This window comes from Eleutherodactylus coqui, chromosome 3 (assembly GCF_035609145.1).
Source record: "Eleutherodactylus coqui strain aEleCoq1 chromosome 3, aEleCoq1.hap1, whole genome shotgun sequence".
Taxonomy (NCBI): domain Eukaryota; kingdom Metazoa; phylum Chordata; class Amphibia; order Anura; family Eleutherodactylidae; genus Eleutherodactylus; species Eleutherodactylus coqui.
In genome coordinates, this window is record NC_089839.1 from 278,944,166 (window position 1) to 278,969,203 (window position 25,038).

Genomic DNA, 25,038 nt, shown 5'->3' on the forward strand with positions numbered 1-25,038 from the left:
TGCCAATGAGATGCCAAGTGGGTGTATCTCTGTTCTGCTTAAATCACTGGCAAAGAGGCTGTGAATATAATCAAGTATTAGCATATGCAATTTGGAATTGATAGAACCTTATTAAAATCAGTACCGTGCTAAATGAATTATTAGTTATCATATGCAAATCATTCATTCTGCTGAAACGTTAATACACTGCGACAGTACATTTACATTGCTGGCACATAAAACATGAACATGCTCTTTAGTCATAGAAGAAAATCCTACTGTGTAAGATCTGCAGTAGAGCGTACACTTGCTGTCCACCTCCACACCGCGGGTACAGTTATACATTCCCAGGAGGATAAGGGGCAATGGCTCACACATGATTGGAATACATCGACCAGCTGCCCAAAGTCCTGTCTGCAGACAATGTATTTTCAGAAATTTCCTGCAAAATATAGGAAAATTAATGATAAAAGTAGCCTCGTTGTAGGGCAATGGATCGGGAAAATCGGCCATTTTGAACTCAACCTGATTATCCTTTTTTGCCCCTATAGAAGACATCAAGAAATAGTCAGACTGCTTCCATAAACTTTAAATGGTTGGTTGATGCAGAAATGTGAAACATGTGAATCTTCCCCAATTAACTACAACCAAGGAAGATTTCCAGACTCAACTTTGAAGTTCTGCATAGTAATCAGTCTCCAATTGCAAGTCCCTTGCTAAATCTATATTAAGGCAGACAGTATTCTACTACCAACCTCATAAAATACAATAAAAAGGATGAGCATCACACTCTTCGCAGTAATAAATACAGATAGACTGCATCCGGCCACAGTACAAGATGCAAAATGTGGAAAGGACTCGACTCGCTATAGATTTTCACCTCTTGTATTGTGGATGTACTAATAAAACTTTTATTGTATTTATTACTGGAAGGACTGCGGTTCTCATTATACAATAGGCTTTTATGATTGAAGGTGACACGGACATTTTGCAGACAAAAACATCTTAGTTACACATATCCTATTGGACAAACTATTAACAGATTTGGCTTTCAGTACCATCTTTATGCTGATGTTGTAAAGAGTTGAGAAAATATAGGATTCTGGTGCAACCTGTTAGCAAATGCCAACTCAGGTGAAGGTTGGAGTCATAAATGTAGATCAAAGGATGTATACTTTTTTTTAAGACCAACAGGCAACACATTTCGAGGGTTGTGGACCTTTTTATTAAAATATATATTTTTTGATCTACAACATCTATAACTCTGCTCTTCATCAAAGTTGGCATTTACCAACAAGTCGTGCCAGAGTCCTATATACTCTTATTCAACTCTTTACAACATCATTCAACACCAACTTGACCATTGGTTGACCAACATACTAGGGCGGCAGCACCTCCACTGTATCTTTCTTGCCATAACCTCTAGTACACAGTGCTTTAGGGTACCACCCCTGCCACGGAGATTCCTTCTTTGGGGTGCTCTGCCCAGACTCTTTCTTTCCTGACACCTCTTCCCAAGAAATCACCCCTTCACTACTGCAAAATGCCAGTGTTTGTCTGTGTGCCGTCTCTAGTATAATGTCTTCTCTCTATCTGAAACGGAATCTTTCAAGCACTGATCTGAGTAAACCTGATATTGCCAACTCGGTGTGTGGGACTACCGCAACTCCTAATCAGCCCTCCCTCTGCCTTGAGGTCATATTTGACTCTGATATTTCCTTTTTTTTGTACATTCAATCACTTGCATGCTCAGGTCACCTACACCTTAAAAACATCTCTAGCATCCACCCTTTTCTTATTGTAAAAACACCAAAAACTCCTATTGTTGTCCTGATGTATTCTCGTCTTGATTACTATAACTCACTAATAATCAGTCACTCACTAAACCCTCTCCTCTCCAATCTATTCTGAAAACAGCAGCCAGGTTCATATTTGTATCCACCCGCTGTACTGATGCCTCCACCTTGTGCCAGTCACTACAGTGATGCCTCCACCCTGTGCTAGTTACTACACTGATTGCATGTCTGCTATAGAATACAATATTAGCTCATCACATCCATAAAGCTTCTGTCTACCACTCTAACTGTTCTTTCCATTCTCTTAACCATCTCAGACTTAGTTCTTGTATAATCCAAACCTGCCAATCCTGTCTCCAAGTCTCTTCCTGAGCTGCACTAGTTTTCTGGAATGCACTAACCCAGACAAACAGTTTCATACCCATTGCCCACAGTTTTGAAGTTCGCTAAAAACACATCTCTTTGGAGAGGCCTGTCACATTACCTAATCTGAAGGCCCATTTACACGCAAAGATAATTTTTTAAACGACTGAAAGATTGAAAGATTTAGCAATCTATTTGCATAAAGTGTTATGGCCATCTTGGGATGATTTAGTGAATCCTGCACTGAGCAGGGGGTTGGACCCAATGACCCTGGAGGTCCCTTCCAACTCTATCGTTCTAGGATTCTTTGATCTTTATTTGCATGTAAAAGGACCTCCAGGAGCTATTTGCATGCCCAGTTGTGCAAACAGCTGCATTGCTCTGCTTGAGGCTGATGGCAGATTATATTGTTATCTGCCGACTCCCGTGGAGATAACAGCTTGCTGTCTATTAAGAGATAAATGTGTTTGCGTTACCTCTCAGTAGCTGAATAATGGATTTTAAGTTCACCTTAAAATCATTATTCAAATGAAAAGTGCATGATGCCTGCGTTTACATGTAGCAATTGCTCATTATCAGTCATTTGAACGAATTTTGAGCGATAATCGATACTTGTAAATGGGCCTTAACCCAACTCCATTTACCTTTCTACACTGTCTGTCCGGACCTGATGCCTTCTTCTCGCAGTATGCCTCACAACTCACACAACTAACACACTTCATAGCTGTACACATACAGCTTTAGGCTGGATTCACACGAACGTATATCGGCTCGGTTTTCACACCGAGCCGATATACGTCGTCCTCATCTGCAGGGGGGGGGGGAGGAACAGCCAGGAGCAGGAACTGAGCTCCCGCCCCCTCTCTGCCTCCTCTCCGCCCCTCTGCACTATTTGCAATGAAAGGAGGCAGAACAGGGGCAGGGCTAAGTTTTGAGAATTAGCCCCGCCCCATCCCACCTCTCCCCATTGCAAATAGAGCAGAGGGGCGGAGAGGAGGCAGAGAGGGGGCGGGAGCTCAGTTCCTGCTCCTGGCTCTTCCATCCTCCCCCCCTGCAGATGAGGATGACGTATATCGACTCGGCGTGAAAACCGAGCCGATATACGTTCATGTGAATCCAGCCTTATATATACTTCCATATTGAAAAAATTATGGCTAGAAAATTATACACATCAAGCACTTTTACCTTATGTGTCGCCCCTATTTCTTCATAGACTGTAAAGTTTTTGCAAAAAGCACCCTCACACCTATTGTTCAAATTAGTGTAAAACTGCATATAATGTCTTATCTTATCTGTACCTGGACCCTCTGATTTGTAAAGTGCTGTGGAATATGTTGGAATTATATAAATAAACATTAATTTTTAGTTACCTAAATGAAATTAAGTGGATTCAACATATTTCATGGCAGGGAAGTAGTTGCCCTGCTGTCCCTTGTAATATAGGCAATAGTAATATCAGCATTTAACTGTTCAGCCTGGTGACATCACAGCTAGTGACATCACCAAACTGGCACAGGATTGTGTGTCACCCATTAGTTGGGGCATCTGTTAATTGCCATTTTATATGTTTGCACGCTAAGTAAAACATGCTTTTTTCACCTGTACAGTATGTTGGAAATCAGAGTTTATAGTCACGTATTCAAGTCATAAAAATTTGAGACACCGGGACTTTCTGTCTGGTCTGTTCTAGTTAGGAATGTTATGGTGTCAATCAGCTCTTGAAAGAAGCCTCATTTTTATCTTTGCTGTGGGGCCCCCTGTGTACTGTGTATGCCACTGTCCATAGCTAAAAGAATTGATTCTGATAATAGCATAGTTACTTCTACAATTACTTAATATATTTTTAAGCAGTTACAGTGATTAAATTTAAGTCAATACCCATTTAGAACATTTGTTGTACCCACAGAGCAGTCTAGCTTGTCCGTTAAAAAAAATAAAATTATATATATATTTATATATATATATATTCTGCTCAGCTCGGCTTTGGTTTAATTGTTCTTTAACAATCCATGTACCTATGTTAACATAAGCCTAGGTCAGAATCAGTAGCCCCTAGTGGTTATCGGAAGGCATTACCTGATAATGGTGCAGTAGCCATTGTGGGAAAGGTAATGGGAAAACTATATTGCTCAAAGGGGTTTTGCCGCACTTCACTTTTATTGGCTAGCCAAAAGATAGGTAATAAATGTCTGATTGCTGGGTGTCCAATAGCAGGGCCCTCCACTGATCCCTACAAAGGTCCTGAGTTAGGGTCCTTTCAAACAAGCCAATTCTCGTTAACACTTGTGCAGCCTGTTTAGACAGGCAAAAATAATTATTGGCTCGTTCAAAGGCGAATCATTCAGAATCGTTCAGTCCCTGTATAAGCGAATACAGGGACTAAACGATTGACGTTTAAACCAGATAATAAGTAATCGAGCTAACAATGGTTTTCATGCCTGCATAAACTGACAACGAATGACTTGTCTGTTTATGACAGTGAATGACTTCCGTTTGTCGTTCAGTTGTTGGCTTCCATTCAGACCTAACAATTAGCATTCCCTTTTGCTCATTTTAACAATTTTTTGAACAATAATTATTACGTCTAAAAGCAGCCTTACCCACTCCTCTTATATACTGCATGACCATAATGAGGAAGAGTCAGGATGAAGTGGCCATCAAGCAAGTATGGTGCCATTCCATTCAATGTCTATGGGGCTTTTGGAAACAGCCAAGTGTTGCACTTGACCATCTCCCTTAGTCCTGTAGACTTTGAATAGAGCAGCATTATGCATGCTGATGGCCATTCCATTCTAACTTCTCCTCAATGCCATTGTCAAGTGGGCGATCATCACCACCCGGTGTCCATTAACCATCTTGGCAATTGACAACTGACACCGGGTACTGTAGATCGCCCACTTGGCAAATAATTAATATTGGTCTTCCAAAGTAATGGAAGCCATTGTGGGCAAACAGAGTGATGGAATCAACAGTGGCCTGACTGTAAAGGTATGTAGCCCGTCTTGTAGGCTTGACAGGTAGGTGGCTTATTTACATATAGTGGGAGTGGGTACCACTTTTGATTTAGAAAAGTGAATCCTGTACAGTACGAGTTAATGTATTCTCAGTCATAAGTTCTAACAGTTGGTGGTAGATAAGAGAAGGAAACGGGAACTGTTACTTTTATGAAGAGTGTAGGTGTGATAGTTGGAGGTGAGAAGCGTTTAGCATAATAACATGATTTCATAATTGTGACAGCCATATTCATATTATCTTTCCTAATACAGTAGATACGGTGGATCACATAATAAAAATGACAGGTTTAATCACAAACCTCCTAGGTCGTCTCTCTGAAACATCTGCTACATAGTAGCCCAGCTTACATCTGTACCGGCAGGATGATCCTACATCATGGTTACCCACATGGCAGCGTGGTGTGAGTAGTCTGGCATTGGTTATGCCTGGTGGAGCATCACATTCGATCTTGCAGTAGCCTTCAGGAAGAGACCAATGGCCATCCCACATGCACGTCACCCATTGGCTCATGCCTACAACCCAGAGAAGTACAATTAACTCTTTGTTCAGCCAAAATTCATAAGTGTTACAAAATTTATCATTAAAATATCTATATTTTGTTCAGTGGTGCCATAATAGACTAAAGCTACATAATGCAGTCCAATCTGTCCTATAGCCAATTCATTTTATCATACCCATTATCTAAAAGCTGTTTTATCCTGCTGTGACCCCTGTATTACTTCTTTAACCCCTTAGTGATGCAGCTTTTTTGCTTTTTTCCATTTTTGTTTTTTCCTCCTCCCTTTTAAAAAATCGTAACTCCTTTATTTATCCATCCACGTCACTGTATGAGGGCTTGTTTTTTGCGGGACAAATTGTAGTTTTCAATGTTATTATTTGTTATACCATATTATGTACTGGAAAAGCATTTAAAAAATTCTAGGTGGAGAGAAATGGAAAAAAAAACGACATTCCACCATTGTTTCTATGGCGCACAAACTGCAACAAAAATGAGCCGATAACTTTATTCTATGGGTCAGTACGATTTCTATGATACCAAACTTGTATAGTTTTTTTTTTTGCTGTAGTACTTTTATTTTTTTTTAAGATATTTAATTTTTTTAAATTATTTTTTGTGTCCATTTTCTGCGCACAATAACTTTATTATTTTTCCATCGACATAGTTGAGTGAGGGCTCATTTTGTGCGATATGTCCTGTCATTTCCATTAATACCATTTTTGCAAACAATTGACTTTTTGATCGCTAATAGCTATTTATTACATTTTTTTCTTGGAGATAGGGTAACCAAAAAAGTGCATTTCAGGCGTTCTTTATTTATTTTTTCATAAGACGTTCACCGTGCGGGTAAAATAATGCATTAATTTGATAGATCGGACTTTTACAGACTCAGTGATACCAAACACGTATTTTTGGTTTAATATTTTGATTTTTTTATTGCAAATATGTCAAAAGGTTTTTTTTGAACTTTTATTACTTTTTTTTCAATAATTAGTAAAACTTTTTTGTTCTTATGATCGCTCCAGCAGTATGCATCCTGCATACTGCTTTTTGACAGGCTGTCTAACAAGCCACCCCACGGAGATGGCTTGATAGGCAGTCTCCCAAGGCAGCCCCGGGGGCCTTTTAGAAGACCTCCGGCTGCCATGACACCTGCACGGCTCCCCCAATCTCACTGCGGGCAGGGCGTACGGGACCCCCCTAAACATCGTGCGGGGGATTTAAGCGCCGCTGTCAGAATTGACAGCGGCATTTAAAGGGTTAATAGCTGTGATCGGCCGTACGGCCGATTGCGGCTATTGCCCGGGGGTGTCAGCTGTTACATCCTGCAACAGCAGGATATAAAAACACTATGCGGCCCTCACTGAGGGGTTAATATTTGTTCTTTCTATTCTATGGTATATTTCTCTAAATATCCCATAATGGAGGATGACGAATCGTTACCATTTCTAAATCTGCTATCTATGTGTCAACAAATTCTGCAGCGCTGCACAGAGAATGTCGGAACTCACTAGGGTCCCTCTCCTCAAAGTCCGAGCTAACAATCTAATTTCCGTATATATCAAAGAATTCACAAATACTTGGGTCAATTCTGGATTGAAGCCTCCTGGAATGCGCTACATGCCAGAAGTATGACTTCTATCTAATCCTTATGCTACATCTACATGACTGTGCAAAGGTTTTAGGCAGGTGTGGAAAAATGCTGCAAAGTAAGAATGCTTTCAAAAATAGAAATATTAATAGTTTATTCAAACAAAATGCAAAGTGAATGAACAAATGAGAAGTTTAAATCAAACCAATATTTGGCTTTGATTGCCCTTTGCCTTCAAAACAGCATCAGTTCTTATAGGTAGGTACACTTGCACAAAGTCAGGAATATTGTAGGATTATAGTCAGGAGTTTCATTAAAGGGGTTGTCCCGCGAAACAAAGTGGGGTATACACTTCTGTATGGCCATATTAATGCACTTTGTAATATACATCGTGCATTAATTATGAGCCATACAGAAGTTATTCACTTACCTGTTCCGTTGCTAGCGTCCCCGTCTCCATGGTGCCGTCTAATTTTCAGCGTCTAATCGCCCGATTAGACGCGCTTGCGCAGTCCGGTCTTCTCCGTGCTGAATGGGGCTGCTCGTGCTGGAGAGCGCTCCTCGTAGCTCCGCCCCGTCACGTGTGCCGATTCCAGCCAATCAGGAGGCTGGAATCGGCAATGGACCGCACAGAAGACCTGCGGTCCACCGAGGGTGAAGATCCCGGCGGCCATCTTCGCAAGGTAAGTAAGAAGTCACCGGAGCGCGGGGATTCGGGTAAGTACTATCCGGTTTTTTTTTTCAACACATGCATCGGGTTTGTCTCGCGCCGAACGGGGGGGCTATTGAAAAAAAAAACCCGTTTCGGCGCGGGACAACCCCTTTAACTATTAACTGAAACAGAAACAGCTGTGTAGGAGGCTTAGAAGAGAGTGAGAAAAAGTCAAACTCTGCTACAAAGGTGATGTTGTGGAAGACAGTTTCATGTCATAGGTCATACACCATAGCAAGACTGAGCACAGCAACAAGACACAAGGTAGTTATGCTGTATCAGCAAGGTCTCTCCCAGGCTAAGATTTCAAAGCAGACTGGGGTTTTAAGATGTAATTTTCAAGCTCTTTTGAAGAAGCACAGAAAACTGGCACCGTTGAGAACCGCAGACGCAGAGACCAGCAAAAGAAACAGTGCAGCCGATCAAAGACATTTGGAATCGGAAGATGGCCAGCAGTGCCATTAGTTTACAACTAGCAAAAATCAGTAGAATCCAGGTACCCTCATCGACTGTTTGGAGAAGTCTGGCCAGAAGTAGTCTTCATGGAAGAATTGTGTCTATAGCTTCAACATAGGAACAAGGCCAAGTGACTCAATCATGCATGAAAACCTGGGAACTGGGGTGTGGAAAAATGCAGCAGGTGTTCTGGACGGATAAGTGAAAATGTGAAATATTTGGCTGTTACAGAAGGTAGTTTGTTTGCCGAACGGCTGGAGAGCGGGACCATAATAAGTGTCTGCAGTCAACAGTGAAGCACAGTGGAGGTTCCTTGTAAGTTCTGTGCTGCGTTTCAGCAAACAGAGTTGGGATTTGGTCAGGATTTATGGTGTCCTCAATGCTGAGAAATACAGGCCGATACTCATCCACTAGTAAAACCATCAGGGAGGTGTCTGATTGGCTGCAAATTTATTCTGCAGATGATATGGCCCCCACAGAGCCCTGATCTCATCACCATCGAGTCTGTCTGGGATTACATAAAGACACAGAAGGAAATGACCAAGCCTACAGAAGATCTCTGGTCAGTTCTACAAAATGTGTGGGACAACCTCTCTGCTGAGTTGCTTCAAAAACAGTGTGCAGGTGCACCTAGAAGAACTGATGCTGTTTTGAAGTTAATATTGATTTGATTTACATTTCCTTCTTGTTCATTCACTTTGCATTTTATTATTTGACAAACAAACTATTAACACTTGTATTTTTTAAGGTGTTTTCATTTTGCAGCAATTTTTCCACACCTGCCTAAAAGTTTTGCACAGTACTGTGTATTTTAGTTTGTGCTATGTTGAATGCATTATTTGACATGCTCTATTGTTACTGCATATGAACTATTGTATGATGGAAATGTGACCTCTAACTAATCCTTGTGCTAGTTTACATCTATATCTGGATGGTACTGCGACATATTTCAGTTGTTGCAATGATAAATGCCTTATGCAACATGCTCTTTTGATTGATACATGAATGTATTCTGTGTATATTATATATAATGTTTGTTTATTTATTTTTCCCTGATGAACAGGCTAGGCTATAGAAAATTTGTTTTAGGTCATTGGTTATGAAATATCTTTATTATATATATATATTTTATTTTTAAAGAATTATCCACTTAGCACTTTTTTCCCATCTGTATCTGTGACGGTCAGGGCCCCTATTAATTACATGCATTGAATGAGGTAACATGCTAAGGATAGTGAAGTATTCCTTTAATGTGCTTTTGTGATTATGCATTCAACACTTAATTACTTACATTTTATCATATATCAATTCAGTTTGCTGGTATCATGGTAATATCTGCATGTTAGGAGGCAAATATTTCCCTCCAATTATAAGGCCCTCCCGACGACCATTGGTTTCTCTTCCCACACCTCCAACTGCTTGAAAAAAAGGCCTTTGCCTGACTTGCATGTCTGCAATTCTTCCTGCATCGGGAGCTGTGTAATAAATTACCACTATTTTTGCATTCTATCTCTGAGTGTGTGCTGCCATTTTTTTCTTATATTTAGTGTTTATAACAACAACTGGTTTGAGAAGCGTGTAAGCAGTGTGGCATAGTCCATTGGAGTACTCCGGAGACTTCTGTGGACCACTGTGAGAGACCAGTTAATCTAGAGTGCCGAGTGGTGCTGCCCAATTAGGTCCAAGTACTGTTGTTGGGAGAGAAGCCTAAGAGCAGTGAAAGAGAGTCTATTAAAGTTAGGGAGCCATTGCTGGGTCAGTGCGGGCTGCAGAGGCCCAGAGCAGCATTGAACTAAGTGACTGGTGCAATCAATGTGACCATCATCATAGCTGCCCACCTCTCAGCGGGTCTGGCTGGTTGCACATGCTAGAGGCTAATAGTCACTTTGGAACAACTACAGTAGACTTGGGTCCTCAAGACCAGAGCCATAACTTGAAGCTTCTGGGCCTAATGCAAAACCTGTAACAGGGCCCCCAACTACAATGCTTAATTCATAGTACTGGGCTCCATATATGGGAAAGAGAGGCTTTATGGGCCCTCTAAGGCTCCTGGGCCCGGGTGCAACTGCATACACCTGCATCCCCTATAGTTATGGCAGTGCTCAAGGTCTTGACCTGTATATGGACTGGTGTCATGAATTGACAAACGAACATCTTACCCGTCCTGACTCCGCAAGTAGCACCGAGAAAGCCAAAAACTAAAATTCATTTGTATCCCAACATTGCACCGCTTTCTGTTAGTGAGGGAAAGCAGCATAGTCACCATGACTATCATCATAGCTGCCCAGCTCACAGCGAGTTTGGCTGGTTGCACATGCATCTCCAATACTCAGGTAGACTATATGGATTATTATTCTGGTATTCGTAAATTAACGAGAATGTAACTTTCTTTCTTTAAAGCTTCTTTCACATGAGCGCCGTCCGTTTCCACAGCCAGCCGATATATACGCTACGTTGGGAGAGGAAAGTCTTGTAAACGGGCTCACAATTCAAACGTTTGTGTGCCCGTTCATATGGCCTGGTGAGGCCCGGGCAAATGCACAGAACTCACCAGGCCATCGCCCATTTCCCCTCCTTCCCCATCGCAGACTCACCTGTTGTTCCTACCCGCTCGTTCTGTGCAAAAATCGTAGTTCCATGCTTTGTGTAAGACCGACTACTTGATTGTGTGCTCACCTGGTTTCCTGACTTCTGTTTGTTCCAGACAATTCTGACTCTATCTATGACTGTGGCTGCATCTCTTGGACTATTTTCTCTACCAGCTGCCTACCATGATTAAGACCATTTATCATGTTCTATTTGTTCTGCCAGTTTTGACCACTTGCCTGATTCCTGTATTGAAGTTTATGTTGTTTGCCTTGACCTTGGGTACTGTACCTTGGTTTTGTGTAGCATCAGCTTCCTCATAACTGAGACTACTTCTGTAAGCAAAGGCTTTGGGACCTTGCAGCAAAGACCAGATTTCAATTTGTGGAGTGAAGGGGTGAAAACCGAGGTACCCCAGTTACTGCCTCAGATTTAGCCCAAAGCAAAATCAGTGTATGACAAAATAGATCCCCTTCCACTTGCTGTCATGGTCATTAACAGTTGTGCATAGTCAAGCAGAATTGGAGACCGGAATTATAGGCAGCCTGAGCTTAGTAACTTGGAAATGAGAAGTAGTACCAAGTGGTCAAACAAGAAAACACGGCCAAACTAGTTCATATCCACAGGCCATAAGATAATTGCGGGCAGCAAACAGTATGTACAGGGCATGGAAACTAATAATACAGCTGACCTTCTAGTCATAGGCTTGTAGGACGGCATGGGTACATAGGGAGGCGAGTTCTTATACTAGCAATCTAGAAACCACAGCCTCCATATGGATCAAGAGTGTTCTACACACACTATTGAAGCTTGAAGAGGCTGCCTATTTAGGAGAGGAGCAGAAATCTGACAATTGTCTTTAATAAGCCAATGACAGAAGGCAAAAAGGAGTGACAGTTGTGAGATTATCACCAGAGGAGAGACCTTAACCAAACTCAAACATAGCAAATACAAGCCAAGCGGAGAATGAAAGTCAACGAAGCCTTCTTCACTTAAGGTGCAGTTCTCCATTAATTCCTCTTCTCGAAAGAAAAGGAGAAAGTTTGTACAATGGGACACAGTTTTTTTTTTTTTTAGAAAAGTCCACCAGAAACAGGTACAGTAATTAAAACTATGTCCAGTTCACAACCAATTTTTTTTATTGTCCTAATGCATGTGAAATGAAAAATAAAGTAACTTTGAACTCTGCAATCGGTCTTAATTAACAATTTGCTATCGTTTTGGGTCTACGGCTCTATGCTGACCATGGGCGTAACTATAGATGATGCAGGGGATGCGGTTGCACCCGGGCCCAGGAGCCTTAGGGGGCCCATAAGACTTCTCTTCTCCATATATGGAGCCCAGTACTATGAATAAAGCATTATAGTTGGGGGCCCTGTCACAGGTTTTGCATTGGGGCCCAGGAGCTTCAAGTTATGCCTCTGATGCTGACATATGAATCTCTATGGTAACAGACAACAAACAAACCCTGTATAGTCTGGTACTGCAGTCATCCTTTCTCACACGCATTCCCAGATTTACGCTACCGTAACAATCATTCACTACGTTAGCAATGAGTAAGTGACTGATAGATAAAAAGTATGACTGCAGGATCAGACTACCCAGAGTTTACTTGTAGTCTGTTACCATGGTGACACAAAGTTGTGCAAAGGAGCTGTAGACACAAAACAATAATTTTTTAGATAAAGATTTACCGCAAAGTGCATTCATTTTTTACTTTAGATGCAATTAGACAAAAAAACAATTATTTGTGAAAGTTGGCATAGCATTAAGAGCAGTATGGAAGCTATACAGAGGACTTTGGGCACTCAATATAATCTCGGTAGCAGTATCTTGGATATATTTTTCTAAATTATCCTACATGGTTCTAGAAGAAGCAGGTGAGTAATTATATTTTTATGTGTGAGTTACATTAAAATAAGCATAACAACATTGAATGATCCTGGAGGCTACTGGAAATTATCCTTAAAGATAATGTCACTTGTGTAATGGTGATCTTTGTGATCATTACAAGGCAAGAACTCCAGGGCTGAAAATGCTTGTTTTGAAAGTCGTAAAATAAATTGCCATTGTTTTGCAGAAATGTCACTGATTAAATGCAGTATACTGTCATAACATATAGTAGATGCTGCATTCCATTACTGTCACCGCAGATATTTTTCAAAAAGCAATCAAATATTTTGTACACACTAATAACAAAAGTACCATCTACAGGCTGCAAAATGGTGCTGCAACCTCAGCTCCGATTTACATTTGATGGCTCTGCTCCATAGCTTTTGTAGACGTTGTTCTGTAAAGCCGCACTTGGCTAGAGTCAAAAACTAATGTACGAACCCAACAAAGTCAAGCTCCATCTTCTATTAACTACATCATGAAACAACAAATATAGCATATGTCATATATTTCCATTACCTTGATTGCTTTCTTTTCTACTCAGCATAGTGTGGAAACCTAGAAACCACCCTAAAGCTGATGGACCTGATTGCCTAAATGATACTTGGGTCATTGGCACACTGCTGTTGACTTGGGCTCCTGGCACAATGCTTCAAACAGATTCTTAGGTCTCCATTTATCAGATGAAGGGTGATTAGGCATCCATTTGTCTGGTAACCGTCAAGGATAAAGTTTTTCTTCTGGATGGAATAGCGCAGCAGACTGCACTGCTCCATCCAGGTGAATGTTGTAGAAAACATATCCAGATACCATAATAGCCTGTGGGTAATGGATGCCTCACTATGGTGTCCGTCACAGTCATCTTTTTAACAGATACATCATGAAAGGTAATAGCTTTTCATGACATCTCCGTTGAATGGATCCCATAATAGCCTATAGTGTATGGATGTGATAATTGGATAATTAACAGTGACCTCCATGACCAGTAGGCTTCCATGCAATCCTTTTAATAAATACATTTTTTTGCATGATGCCATAACAGCTCATGGGTGACAGATACATGCTACTGTTAGGTATCTGGCATAGCATTCATTGAAGGAGCTGTGCTAAGATGTACTACCCCTTTGAGAATGTGGGACTCGAGACAGCAGAAGGTATGTCAACACGGAAGCTGCTCTTACTGAGTGGCTCTCAGTTTTGGGACATAGAATGGGTCCTGGGCAGGGGACCCTCTATGATGTTTATACACTATCCTACAAGTATTTTGACTGCCCCCCTCCCCATCAGTAGAATAGACCATCTCTTATTAGTTTGTCATGTGTCTTAAACCATACTACATAAGATGTAAACTCTTAGGGTAGGATGGGAACTGCATGCTATCGCGTATATGGGTTATGCCGCTGCATACAAGCCTTTCACCACAAACGCAATGCATCAGCCCATCTACAATGGTGCAAGCAGCGTCATCTTTGGACAGCTGAGCAATTGAAGAATGCTCTATGGAGTGATAAACCACACTACTGTGTCTTAAAATCAGATGGAGGTACCTGGGTGAGGAAGAAGCCCAAGGAACACCTTTTGCCTGCGTATGTAGTGCCAACTCAGTACAGTGGAGTTTCTATTGTGGTGTGGGGATGTGTTACATGGAATGGTCTTGGTTGTAGTTGGTTGCAGTGACAAGAATCCTGAACCTGGAAGTGTACTTTGACATTCTAGACAATATTATGCTACTGACAATGTGGCTATGCTCTTGGAATTGTCAGTAATACTTCCAACAAGCTAGCATGCCTTGTCACAAATCCAAAGCTGTTTTATGTTGGTTTGAGGATATGGATGTGCCACGATTGGACTGGCCTGTCAGAGTCCCGACCTAAACCCGATTGAATATCTTTGGAACAACAGGAAATATGAACAGCATCCATTTCCTTTGAAATAACTCTCCAGACATTTGCAGGTTGAATGCAGGGAAATATCAGGTGAAGTGTATCAGACTTTAGTAGAAAGAATGTCCCGAAAAGTATCCGATGTCATTAGGGCCAAAGAAGCTCCACTAAGAATGAGCATATGTAAATAAATACTACTTTTGATTCTTGCTCAGCTGTCCACTTACTCTTGGTAGGATAGTGTATACCCATATAGGGTATAAGAACAGACCCTTTAAACATATATGTCAAGAGCTTTTTAACAATAAGTTTAACAGAGATCATTAAAGCCATGGCAATAGTGGGTATGTACCTTGGAATTTGGCAGGAGGAAGGCAAGTGAAGAAGCAGCGGTTTCCTAAACCTGTTCCATCTGGACAGAAGAACCTGGCATGGTATACCAATGATGGGGGAGGAGGTCCACAATCCAAAAACTCACAGGTTACACTTAGATTCCAGCGCCCAGCCAAGCACTTTAAAGAAGTTTCCTAATTTAAATTATTAAACAAGAAAGTGCATAAGTAATCATAAGTATTTCTTTTATCATTTATGAAAACTGCACATATTCTTAATATTTACCACTAAAAATGTGTAAATGTAAGTCTTATATATTGTACATTCATATAATGTGTTATACACTGAATAGACACTTTATAAGAGACAACCATCAAGTAGCGCATCAGACTTTCTTTGGTCTTCAAAATGACAGTAATTCGTCCTTAGGGAGAATGGTAGAAAAAACTGGGGTTTGGCGCAACCTATCTGCATTTATTTAAGAACTAGCAAGCATAATGTGTTCTGATGCTAGTGCCTCTTCCTCAGATACGGTGGTCAATGCACTTTCTGTGGCCTTAGTCTGCTGACTTCAAATGAAGTAATACCATTCCTACTGATTTGGGTTTGGCATTTACCTAAACTGGCAGCACCTAACCAACTCTCACTTGTCTCATCACCCACTCGACTACCTAAGAGCACACATTCTTGTAGCTCGCTATCTCATACCAATAGGGGAGCGCCATCTTTTTCAATTCATCATGGCTTCCATTCACTGGTATCAAAGGACCAAGGGTGTGCTAAGAAAACATTTGCCACATCATTGATCCACCTCCACCAGCCTAAACTGTTGCCACTTGACAGGAAGGATTCATGCTTCTTACACCAAATTCTGAACCTCCCATCAGCATGGTGCAATTCATCTGACCAGTAGATATTTTTCCACTGCTCAGTGATTCAATTTTTGTGTTCTATTCCCAATTGGAGTCTCGCCTTTATGTTCCCCTTAGACAGCAATGGCACTCAAACTGGTTGTCTACCATTTTAGCCCATCCGTGTTAAGGAACAATGAGTTGTAAATCCAGACATATTCATTGGAGCACCAGCGTACATCAGTCAGCACAGTTCATGACATCCTTCTCTGACCTCTCTTACCTACACCTTTTTTAAAATCTGCAGGTTCCCCTTTCACTGGATGTTTATCATCGATCACACCATTCTCTGTATACTCTTCACCCTGTTGCATGAGAAAACCCAACAAGGCTGGCAGTGTATGAAATCTTGGCCTTGGCTAGTCTACTATCGATGACCAGGCCTCTTTGGAAGTCACTCAAATTAATATGCGCTTCCCATTTTAATGGGAATTAACACTTATGGAAAACCTATGGAAAACTTGTAATATGATTTTATGCTGCACTACGGGGTCACACATCTACCGTAATTTTCATACAGTGAAGCTCTAATAATGAAAGATATAGAGTCTATAATAAAGTGATCAATCAGTGTACACTGTAGAAGAAAAATTTGTTACGCCTCACCTCTACTTCAGATGTGCCCTATTGGTGCATGTTTGAAAGTTTAAGATGGAGGCCATTTGAGTAGTCTCATAACACAGTATTGAACTTTTTTAAAAAGGTGTTTTTTAGGGTTTATATTACAGCATGTCAGAAACCAATTGGTGTGACACATATGCAATAATAAGGGACATCTGGAAAGCTAAAGCACTTTAGTAGCACTGGATCACAATTCCATTGGAAACTCTGCTTTACCATCAACCTCAGAAATAAGAGAATTACATTGTCTCCAACTATGGTGGTTATTTAATTTCTGATTTTGATTTTTTGTGAATAATTCCTATTTAAGGTTCTCGCTTACCTGTACGATGTTATGTCCTTTCTTACTGACTGTATGGAGAACGTAACCTCTATCACATGTCACCGAACATAGGGTCTCGCCATCCAGATCTGTAGAGCATTGGGTAGTCCCATGTTGCACATGCAAAGTGGGGCATGAACTGGAGAATTAAATAGACTTCATAAATGACAAAGCTAGAATATTTCGATATCTGTTATTGATTACCATTATAAGTCAATGGGCTCTTCGAAGAAGACATGACACTAGTGTGAACAGAGTCTAATACAGTATATACATATTATACTAATTAATGTTGAGGGAGCCAAAACAATCAAACCCTTGTGAGCCCAAATCTTGGGTGGTTTGTCTTGGCTGAACCCACTAAAGTTTGTCTTCCAATGAGGCTCACTGGTTAGCACTGTTGCCTTGCAGTAGTAGGGTCCTAGGTTCAAATCTGACCAAGGACAACATCAACTTGGTCAGATTTGAACGTAGGTCCCCAGCACTGCAAGACAGCAGAGCTACCCACTGAGCCACTGTTCTTCTTCTGCCTCCAAAGAAGGAGGAAGGAAAGAAGAGTGAAAAATAATTTTATGGCTCTTAGGCTTCTTTCACACGAGCGCATATCGGCTGGCCGTTTTCAAAGCCAGCCAATATATGCTACATTGGGGGTTAAAAAACTGGTGAACAGGCACACAAATCAAATTGTGCGCCCGTTCATATGGTCTGGTGAGGCCGGCGCAAATGCACCCATTACCCCTCCCTCCCCATCGCAGGCTTACCTATCTTCCTCCCTGCTCGGTCTGTGCAATGGGAGGGGGTGGGTAGGTGGCGGAGCTACGTGCCGGTCAGCCCCGTCTCCTCCTATTGATGGCTATGAACAAAGGGTAGGGACAAAGCGTGCACTTAGCTCTACCCGAGCGGGTAGGAGAGGTAAGCCTGCACGGGGAAGGGGAGGAAAACAGAGGGAGGTAGTTTAGCAGCAATGATACTAAACTCCATCCCACCTACGGCTGCTGCCATGGTCTCCCATAGGAGCCCATGCAGCGGCCCGACGTATTCTGGCCCAAACATAGTTCCAGAACTATGTTTTGGGCTCGATGTAAAAACACCTGGCGCTATATTTGCCGTCCGGGCGTTTTTACGTCTCGTAAATACGCCCATGTGATCTGATTCATTGGATCACAGCACCAGCCGGCCGATATGCGCTCATGTGAAAGAAGCCTCAGACAGCGTTATTACACTCTTATGAGTGTTGGTGAAGTTCCGGTTTGGTTTGAACTAACTTGGACCAAACCGAAACTTGGTGAATCGGCCAAACCAAATTTTTCAAAACGTCACTCAACACTAACACTAATTCATCAATTACCTGCAATTCTTTCGAAGAGGTTGCTGATTTCTCCCCATACTTGAGTCACTGATGCTACCTGGGGACCTAAGGGCCACTCCATGAATCCCAATGAGGGGGGATGAGAACTTTAGCGTCAGTGATGCCACTCTGTACATTGGGTTTTTGGGACATCTCAAAACCACAGGGTTACTCAGACATGAAAGTTGGTGCGTTCCTAGGAAAACACAGATGTGACAATGGCTTTAATATGTGGATTTCAAAGTGACAAAATATACATGCTGTGGTTTACATCTGAATGGAGGAAGGTTCTAGATCCATAATGCTGAGATTAATGTTGTCATCAATGAGAAAAATCTGAAAGGCTTTAAAAAAACAGAATACATCTAATTGAAGCGTTTTCCTTGCAAGTTATTATTTTTGATGTAGAAAGCAAATTTTAAGGCAGGCGTCTGTTATTTTTTTGCAGATGGCCTCTGAGTCTACAAGGTCATTTTACAGCCACAGAAATGGGGCCTCCACGCAGAGCATAGTCTTTTGTTTTGATGATGCTGTATGAGGACTTTTGTATACCTGCAGTGCATTCACTCCCGTTCCCCACCTTTGAGAAGTGCTTTGCAAACGCTTTCAGTGATCATTTTCAAAGTGTATATATTGAAAATAATACAGACCTTACTTTAAAATGCTATAACTTTTGAAAGATTGGATCAGTTACATTTTCTGTGTTTTTTTCACCTTATTTGATCCTCCCATAACTTTCTCTGCAATCACTCTGTCCTTCCTGGTTGCTGTTGACCAAGACCTGTGACTGCTGCAGCCAATCACTGGCTATGGTCAGCAGCAACCAGGAAGGATAGAGCCATTGTGAAACAAGTTTAAGTTGTTGGAAATACTCTTTAAATGACTGCAGACAGATATCAGCACCTGTTTTATATGATATTTAAAGGGTTCTCCACTTTGGACAATCCCTACTTGTTAGAAGGCTCCAGTCCCTTCCCATCTGCAACCCCCAGCGATCAGCTGAAACTTGTGGAGTAACCTGGTAGTAAGACCTCATGTCCGCATGCGCCGGCCCGAAGAAAAAAGATCCGGCCGCGACGGAGAGAAGATGAAGCCGCGAAGAAGGGAAGATCCGGAGCAGGTGAGTATATTCTGATTTTGGTCTCCCGCGGAACCGGACGGCTTCCATAGGCTTCAATATAAGCCTGCGGGAGCCGTCCGCGCGGGAGACCCGCACCTAAATGGAGCATGGTCCGTATTTTTTCATGCTCCATTTTTTTAAAATCCCTTTTTTTGACCATCCACGGGGATTTATCTACCCGCGGGTGGTCAATGCATCCCTATGGGATGTGGATCCGCATGCGGGTGATCCGCTGCGGATTTTAAATAATCTTTTGCCTGTGGACATGAGGCCTAAGTATTAAATTTCCCTGCAGTGCCACTACAGGCGAAATGAAGCATTGTACAACTCCCATTCAAGTCAATGGGTTGTCTGTGTAATGCAAGATTGGGCAGATCCTTCAGATTAAGGGACACTCTTTGCAACCACTCTACACTCTGGCTAAGAGATGAGAAACCTGGACTGAGTCTTCCCCACTATTACTTCAAAGAAAAAGATTAACATTGGTGGTTCTAAGTGCTAACCACTTACATTTGAAGAAATGTGGAGAGAAGGCTGAACTGCTATAAACAAGTTCGGGGATGGACAGGCAGGGAGGATGGAACACAGGAGGCAACCAGAGTTATGAGGCTCTAGAGAGCATGGGTAGTACAACAGAGGGTGAGCCCTAGCAAAGGCCTCCTTGCATGAGTTCTCTAGATAGGAGATATGTAGGGTCTTTGTGATGGGTCGAGACCACATAACATCAAAGACCACTTGCATGCTAAGTTTCAGTCAAATAAAAAAACAAGGCAAAATGAACTCTCACCAGTTTCGCCAGCAATGAGTCCCGTACAATGCCTGGAGTCCTACCTTGCAGAGTATCTGTCTCTTTTGAGGTTCTTTTGCTTCCCCTAACTGTGTAACTCTAACCTACTGTTCTGCAGGCCAAAGACTGATGCAAAGGATCTGCACACTATCCACACACTTCCTTCCCTCTCATGAATAGCAAAAACAGCAACTTGATCGCAGGCCTTAAAGGTAAAGTCCCCTGGTGCAAGCACCAAGTCATGACTGACTCCTAGGGTGACATCATATCGTGATGTCTGTTTGGCAGGCTGTTTTTGCAGGGTGGTCTGCCCTTGCCTTCCCCAGTCATTGTGTGGTGCAGAGTGAGCCCCATGTAGCACAGAATGAGCCCCATGTGACGCAGAGTAGAGCCCCATGTGGCGCAGAGTAAAGCCCCATATGGGGCAAAGTAGAGCCCTGTGTGGCACAAAGTAAAGACCCGTGTGACGCAGAATGCTAAATCAGCAGAAATGCAGTTCTAAGCTCTCACTCACGGTTGCGGGTTCCATTCCCATTTGGTTCAGATAGCCGGCTCAAGATATACTCCGCCTTCCATCCTTCTGAGGTCGGTAAAACAAATACCCAGCTTGCGGGGGGGGCTAAAAGATGATTGCGGAAGGCTGCAATTCTACTCTCATTTATATCTACTTCTTCTCGCCAGTCTCACAGGAAGACACCTCCAGCCCAGCCTCGCACTTCTTAAAGTGACAGCAACTTTTTCATTAAGCATTCCAACAAATTAACAATAAGCTAAAAACTCGAGTCAACAAATAACACAAGGTCTCGTGGGGGGGGGGGGGGGGGGGAGGTGCAGCAGTACCCTGGTACACAGATTCCTCCACGAGGTGCATTACGTATTGGCAGGAATCTGTTACCACCATCATGCTCACATCAATCCACCGGAGCGTCCATGAGTTTTTTTTATTAGTTACATTGATTTTGAAAATTGGTTGAAACTTTTTAGTTTTAGGAAAATCCATACCATGTTGGAATTTTGTGCTGGATAAAAAGTGCCATATTATAAAACTTTCTAGACCACTGATGCTGGACTAACAGAATCGCACTGTAGTGTACTTCAACCAATAAGAACTGACAGCAGGCATCTCCTGTATTTCCCCTTTTGACAGGCTAGACTATAGCAGGGACCATTATAGTGTGAGAACCAGGGGATGTAGACCTGCTGTGCAACATATTGGTTTGGGCCAAATCTAGAGGCGGTAACTGAGGAAACCTGGTTTTCACCCTTTCACCCCACTAGTTGGGATTTGGACTTTGCCACAGGGTACCCTTGGCGACGCCATGAAAGTGCCTCCAATTATGTAGTTGTTGACACAATTACAGACCAAAGTGCAGTTCCTGAGTGTGTGAACAGAGGTGTAGTCAGAGGAATTTGGAAATTGAGGCAGGATACAAATACAGGTCAGAGGTCAGGGTAAACATAGCAGATCGATCATGGTATAAATAGGCCAGGGGTCGAGGGAGGCGACAGATAGGACATTTGTGAATAAAGCAAGCTGAGATCATGAGCAGAGAATGCAGAGTAGTCAGGGAATAGCCAGAGTCAGAAACAAAAAGCAGAACAAACGAAAATCACCTTCAGCTACCAAGAAGATCAAAAGCATATGCGCTAGGTGTCTGATGTAAACAAAGGTGATCCGGGATTGGTGGCCCCCTGAGACAGCAGGCATGTGCGTACGAAAGCCCTTCAGTCAGTACAACGAGGCTATCAGAAGGCCAGTGTCTGCCATTGACAGGAGAGGCCATCAGCAGAGACAGTTGAGGCAAGATGATGGCCGTGGCCACCAACTGTAATGCATTATCTGGCATTCTACTTCAAAACTAAAAGGTTTGTGTGAAAAAGAGATGCTGGATTAGTTGACTTTCTGGATTCTCAGATGGCAGATAGTGAAATATGCACAGGCAAAAACAATTCATATCTGTGAAATTACAAATTTAAACTCCTCTCACAATAAGCTAAATAACTTGCTTTTGCCCACAGAAATAGTGCATCATCGTCATCTTGTAACATTCACTTTATAAGGATACATCTTGCACTTCCAACAATGATCCATTGTAGCTCGATTTAGGATTCTGTATTTCTGGTAAATCAAGTGCATAATGAAGTTATGTCATCTGGTCAGTGAATGCTGATACGGTATGATTTATTGTGTAATCTCATGATATTGATTTCATTTCCATAATGTAGGACGGTGTGACATCAAGAGGCAAAAAGGATAAATAATTACTCACCCAGAACAGTTAGAGAAGACTCTGTGTGACAGATATGAGAATAACAGAACTGACTCAAGTATTTCTGAAGCAAAGACAATTAAAAGCATAGACAGCGCTCTATGTCTGAACAATGGGAGTACAGAGAGAGGAATAAAACAAACTCACCAAGTGCTTCGGTGATACCCAACACAGGGCTCACCAAAAAGCCAAGAAAGCTTTTAAAATACCCAGAGTGGACACAATCCCCCGTTCTTCAGAATAGGTGACCCAAAGGGTGCCAGCAAACTGTCTAAGATTACCTAATTTGGTCTTGACAAATAGTAGTGATGAGTGAACTTTTAAAAAGTTCAAGTAAGTTCGTTTTGCTGAATTTTTGCAAAAAGTTCTGTTCTGTCCGAATTAGTACGAACTGAACCAGAATTTCATCAAAACCCCTAAAACTGGTGTAGAGCACTGTCTAAAAGCCATAAAATCCCTGTATGATACTCTGAGAGTGTTATGCAGGGCTTTTATGGCTCTTAGACAATGTTATATACCAATGTTTAGGGCTAATGTTGAGCGAACCAAACGTAGAACTCTGTTTTGGATATACATTTGTTAAAAGCTTGGTTTTAGCAAAGTTTGACCCAAAGATTATACCGGTTTGGTTTATTCAACACTAATAAACAGGCATGTAAGAACCAGACGAAAACCAAAATAGTGCTAGCGTTCAGGGGTATGAGATACAATCTGAAGATGTAGAGATAGCAAGACACATCACACAGGCCTTACTTCATAAAGGGATAACAAAACCTCCTGTTTGACCCCTTTCAGATGTGTACATATTAGAGTTAGTATATTGGACACATCCACTTGTCCAGAAACCACTCAAGGTCCATTAGAGGTCCAATACAGGGTTTATTGAAGGTGAAGAACACCAAACTGTGACCTTTTTAGAGGTTCTCAAATGAAAGGAGGCATCTATGAACCTCTGAAACCATCACAGTTTGGTGTTTTTTACCTACAATACATCCTGTATTTGACCCCTAGCAGGCCTTGGGTGGTTGCTGGACAATTGGGCACATCCTATATGTCCACTAGATTTTCTGATTGTATGATGGGTACACCTGGAAAAGGGTAAACGGGAGGTTCTGTAACTTTTATACAAACTGTGTGATATGTCTTACTATCTCTGCGCCTTCATATGATACTATATACCCATGAGCGCTGTCACTTTTTTGTTTTCTTTTTGTTCTTTCAAGTATTTTGGAGTTCACCCTCAGATCATCTAGAATTATTAGCAATTAGGGAAATATTAGACTGCACTGGAACTTATTGTGAAAAAAACATTGTATTGGGAATCCTCATGTAAAGAGCAATTTGTCATTAGCTAGCCATGGGTGCTATAAGTCTCAGCATGCCCAGAAAACTTGTTAGAAGGAATGTCATCAGCTATAACAAGATTAGGTACAACTATTCATTTAAAGGAGTGTTTTTAATTCATATCCTTAAGGAACCTGAACAGGCCATATCTTGAGGTTATCCCATCGAGAAAACATACATGCTAATTATTAATTAAGAGAAACTAATTAAATCTCATCTGGAACTCTGAGGAAACCCACAAGACATGGCCTGTTGGGGTTCCTTGAAGACAAGTTTTAGAAACACTGATTTTGGATATACTCATAGCACAAGATCTCGTAGAGTTGTCTTTATACACAGTATTGGATCAAACAAGACGCTTTTTAGCAGTTGACTATAATACAACATCTGGTGGAGCATACCACAACTGTTTTTGTGTTGGAAATATATGGAATCCAATAGAACAAAGCTTTGTATGAAATCAGAGGTATGTTAGTAAAATGAATATGACTCCATGTTCTATCCTACGTGTAGCCATTTTGTGAGCAAGTAGCCATATTCTGTGTCAGTTTTTTTGTACTTTTCTTTTAACAAGATTTGCTAAAATGTATTAAAGAATAAGAAGGGACCTCGAAGACTAGAACAATCCAAGGCCCTAGATTGAATGTCTCGGGTCATTGCTCCCTGTTGTACTCTCTCTCTATAAACAATTATTGTTTATAATTAAAGTACCTTTGTGTTCGGAGAAGTTAATCATGAAGGATTCTACTGCATCTGCTCTGCTTTTCCCTCAGCAATTTAGATGTTAAATTCCTTATCCTGCATGTTTATGTTCCTTTGACCAATGGTAATAAATGAATTATAATAGATTTTAATTATTGTAATTAGATCATGGGCCTCTATAAAAGCTGCAGTCTGTCAATCAATAAACAGATTACTTTGGATCACATCCCATGCTGTGTGGTTTAATGTTAATCTCCTGAGCTCAGCTTACCCCCAATAGCATATTGTATAGCAAATATTGGTTTGCACTAACAGGTATATAGATTTATAACGGATCCCTATACACTACCATGGGTGCCCTACTAAGGCTCCCTATAGAATGGAGCCATAGTACTTCCATAGTAAATAGTGACAACTTCATTAAAGATGAATAGGTTATTAAAAATTCAATAAAATCCTACATCTCCTGAATAATGATCAGCGATTAGTGAAATAATTGGTTCATGT

General features: G+C 41.5%; 1 protein-coding gene across 4 annotated transcripts in view; it reads right to left on the reverse strand.

The window, feature by feature from the left end:
- PAPPA2 (pappalysin 2) overlaps positions 1–25,038 on the reverse strand; it is a 208,633-nt gene that overhangs the window by 55,075 nt on the left and 128,520 nt on the right. For all 4 annotated transcript variants that reach the window (XM_066597487.1, XM_066597489.1, XM_066597488.1 and 1 more), the window contains exons 14-18: positions 18,309–18,504; positions 16,961–17,099; positions 15,126–15,300; positions 5,452–5,665; positions 259–421 (exon numbers count right to left, since the gene is read on the reverse strand). In XM_066597487.1, coding sequence (XP_066453584.1) covers positions 259–421; positions 5,452–5,665; positions 15,126–15,300; positions 16,961–17,099; positions 18,309–18,504 — 887 coding nt within the window. The remainder of the gene's footprint in view (positions 1–258; positions 422–5,451; positions 5,666–15,125; positions 15,301–16,960; positions 17,100–18,308; positions 18,505–25,038) is intronic.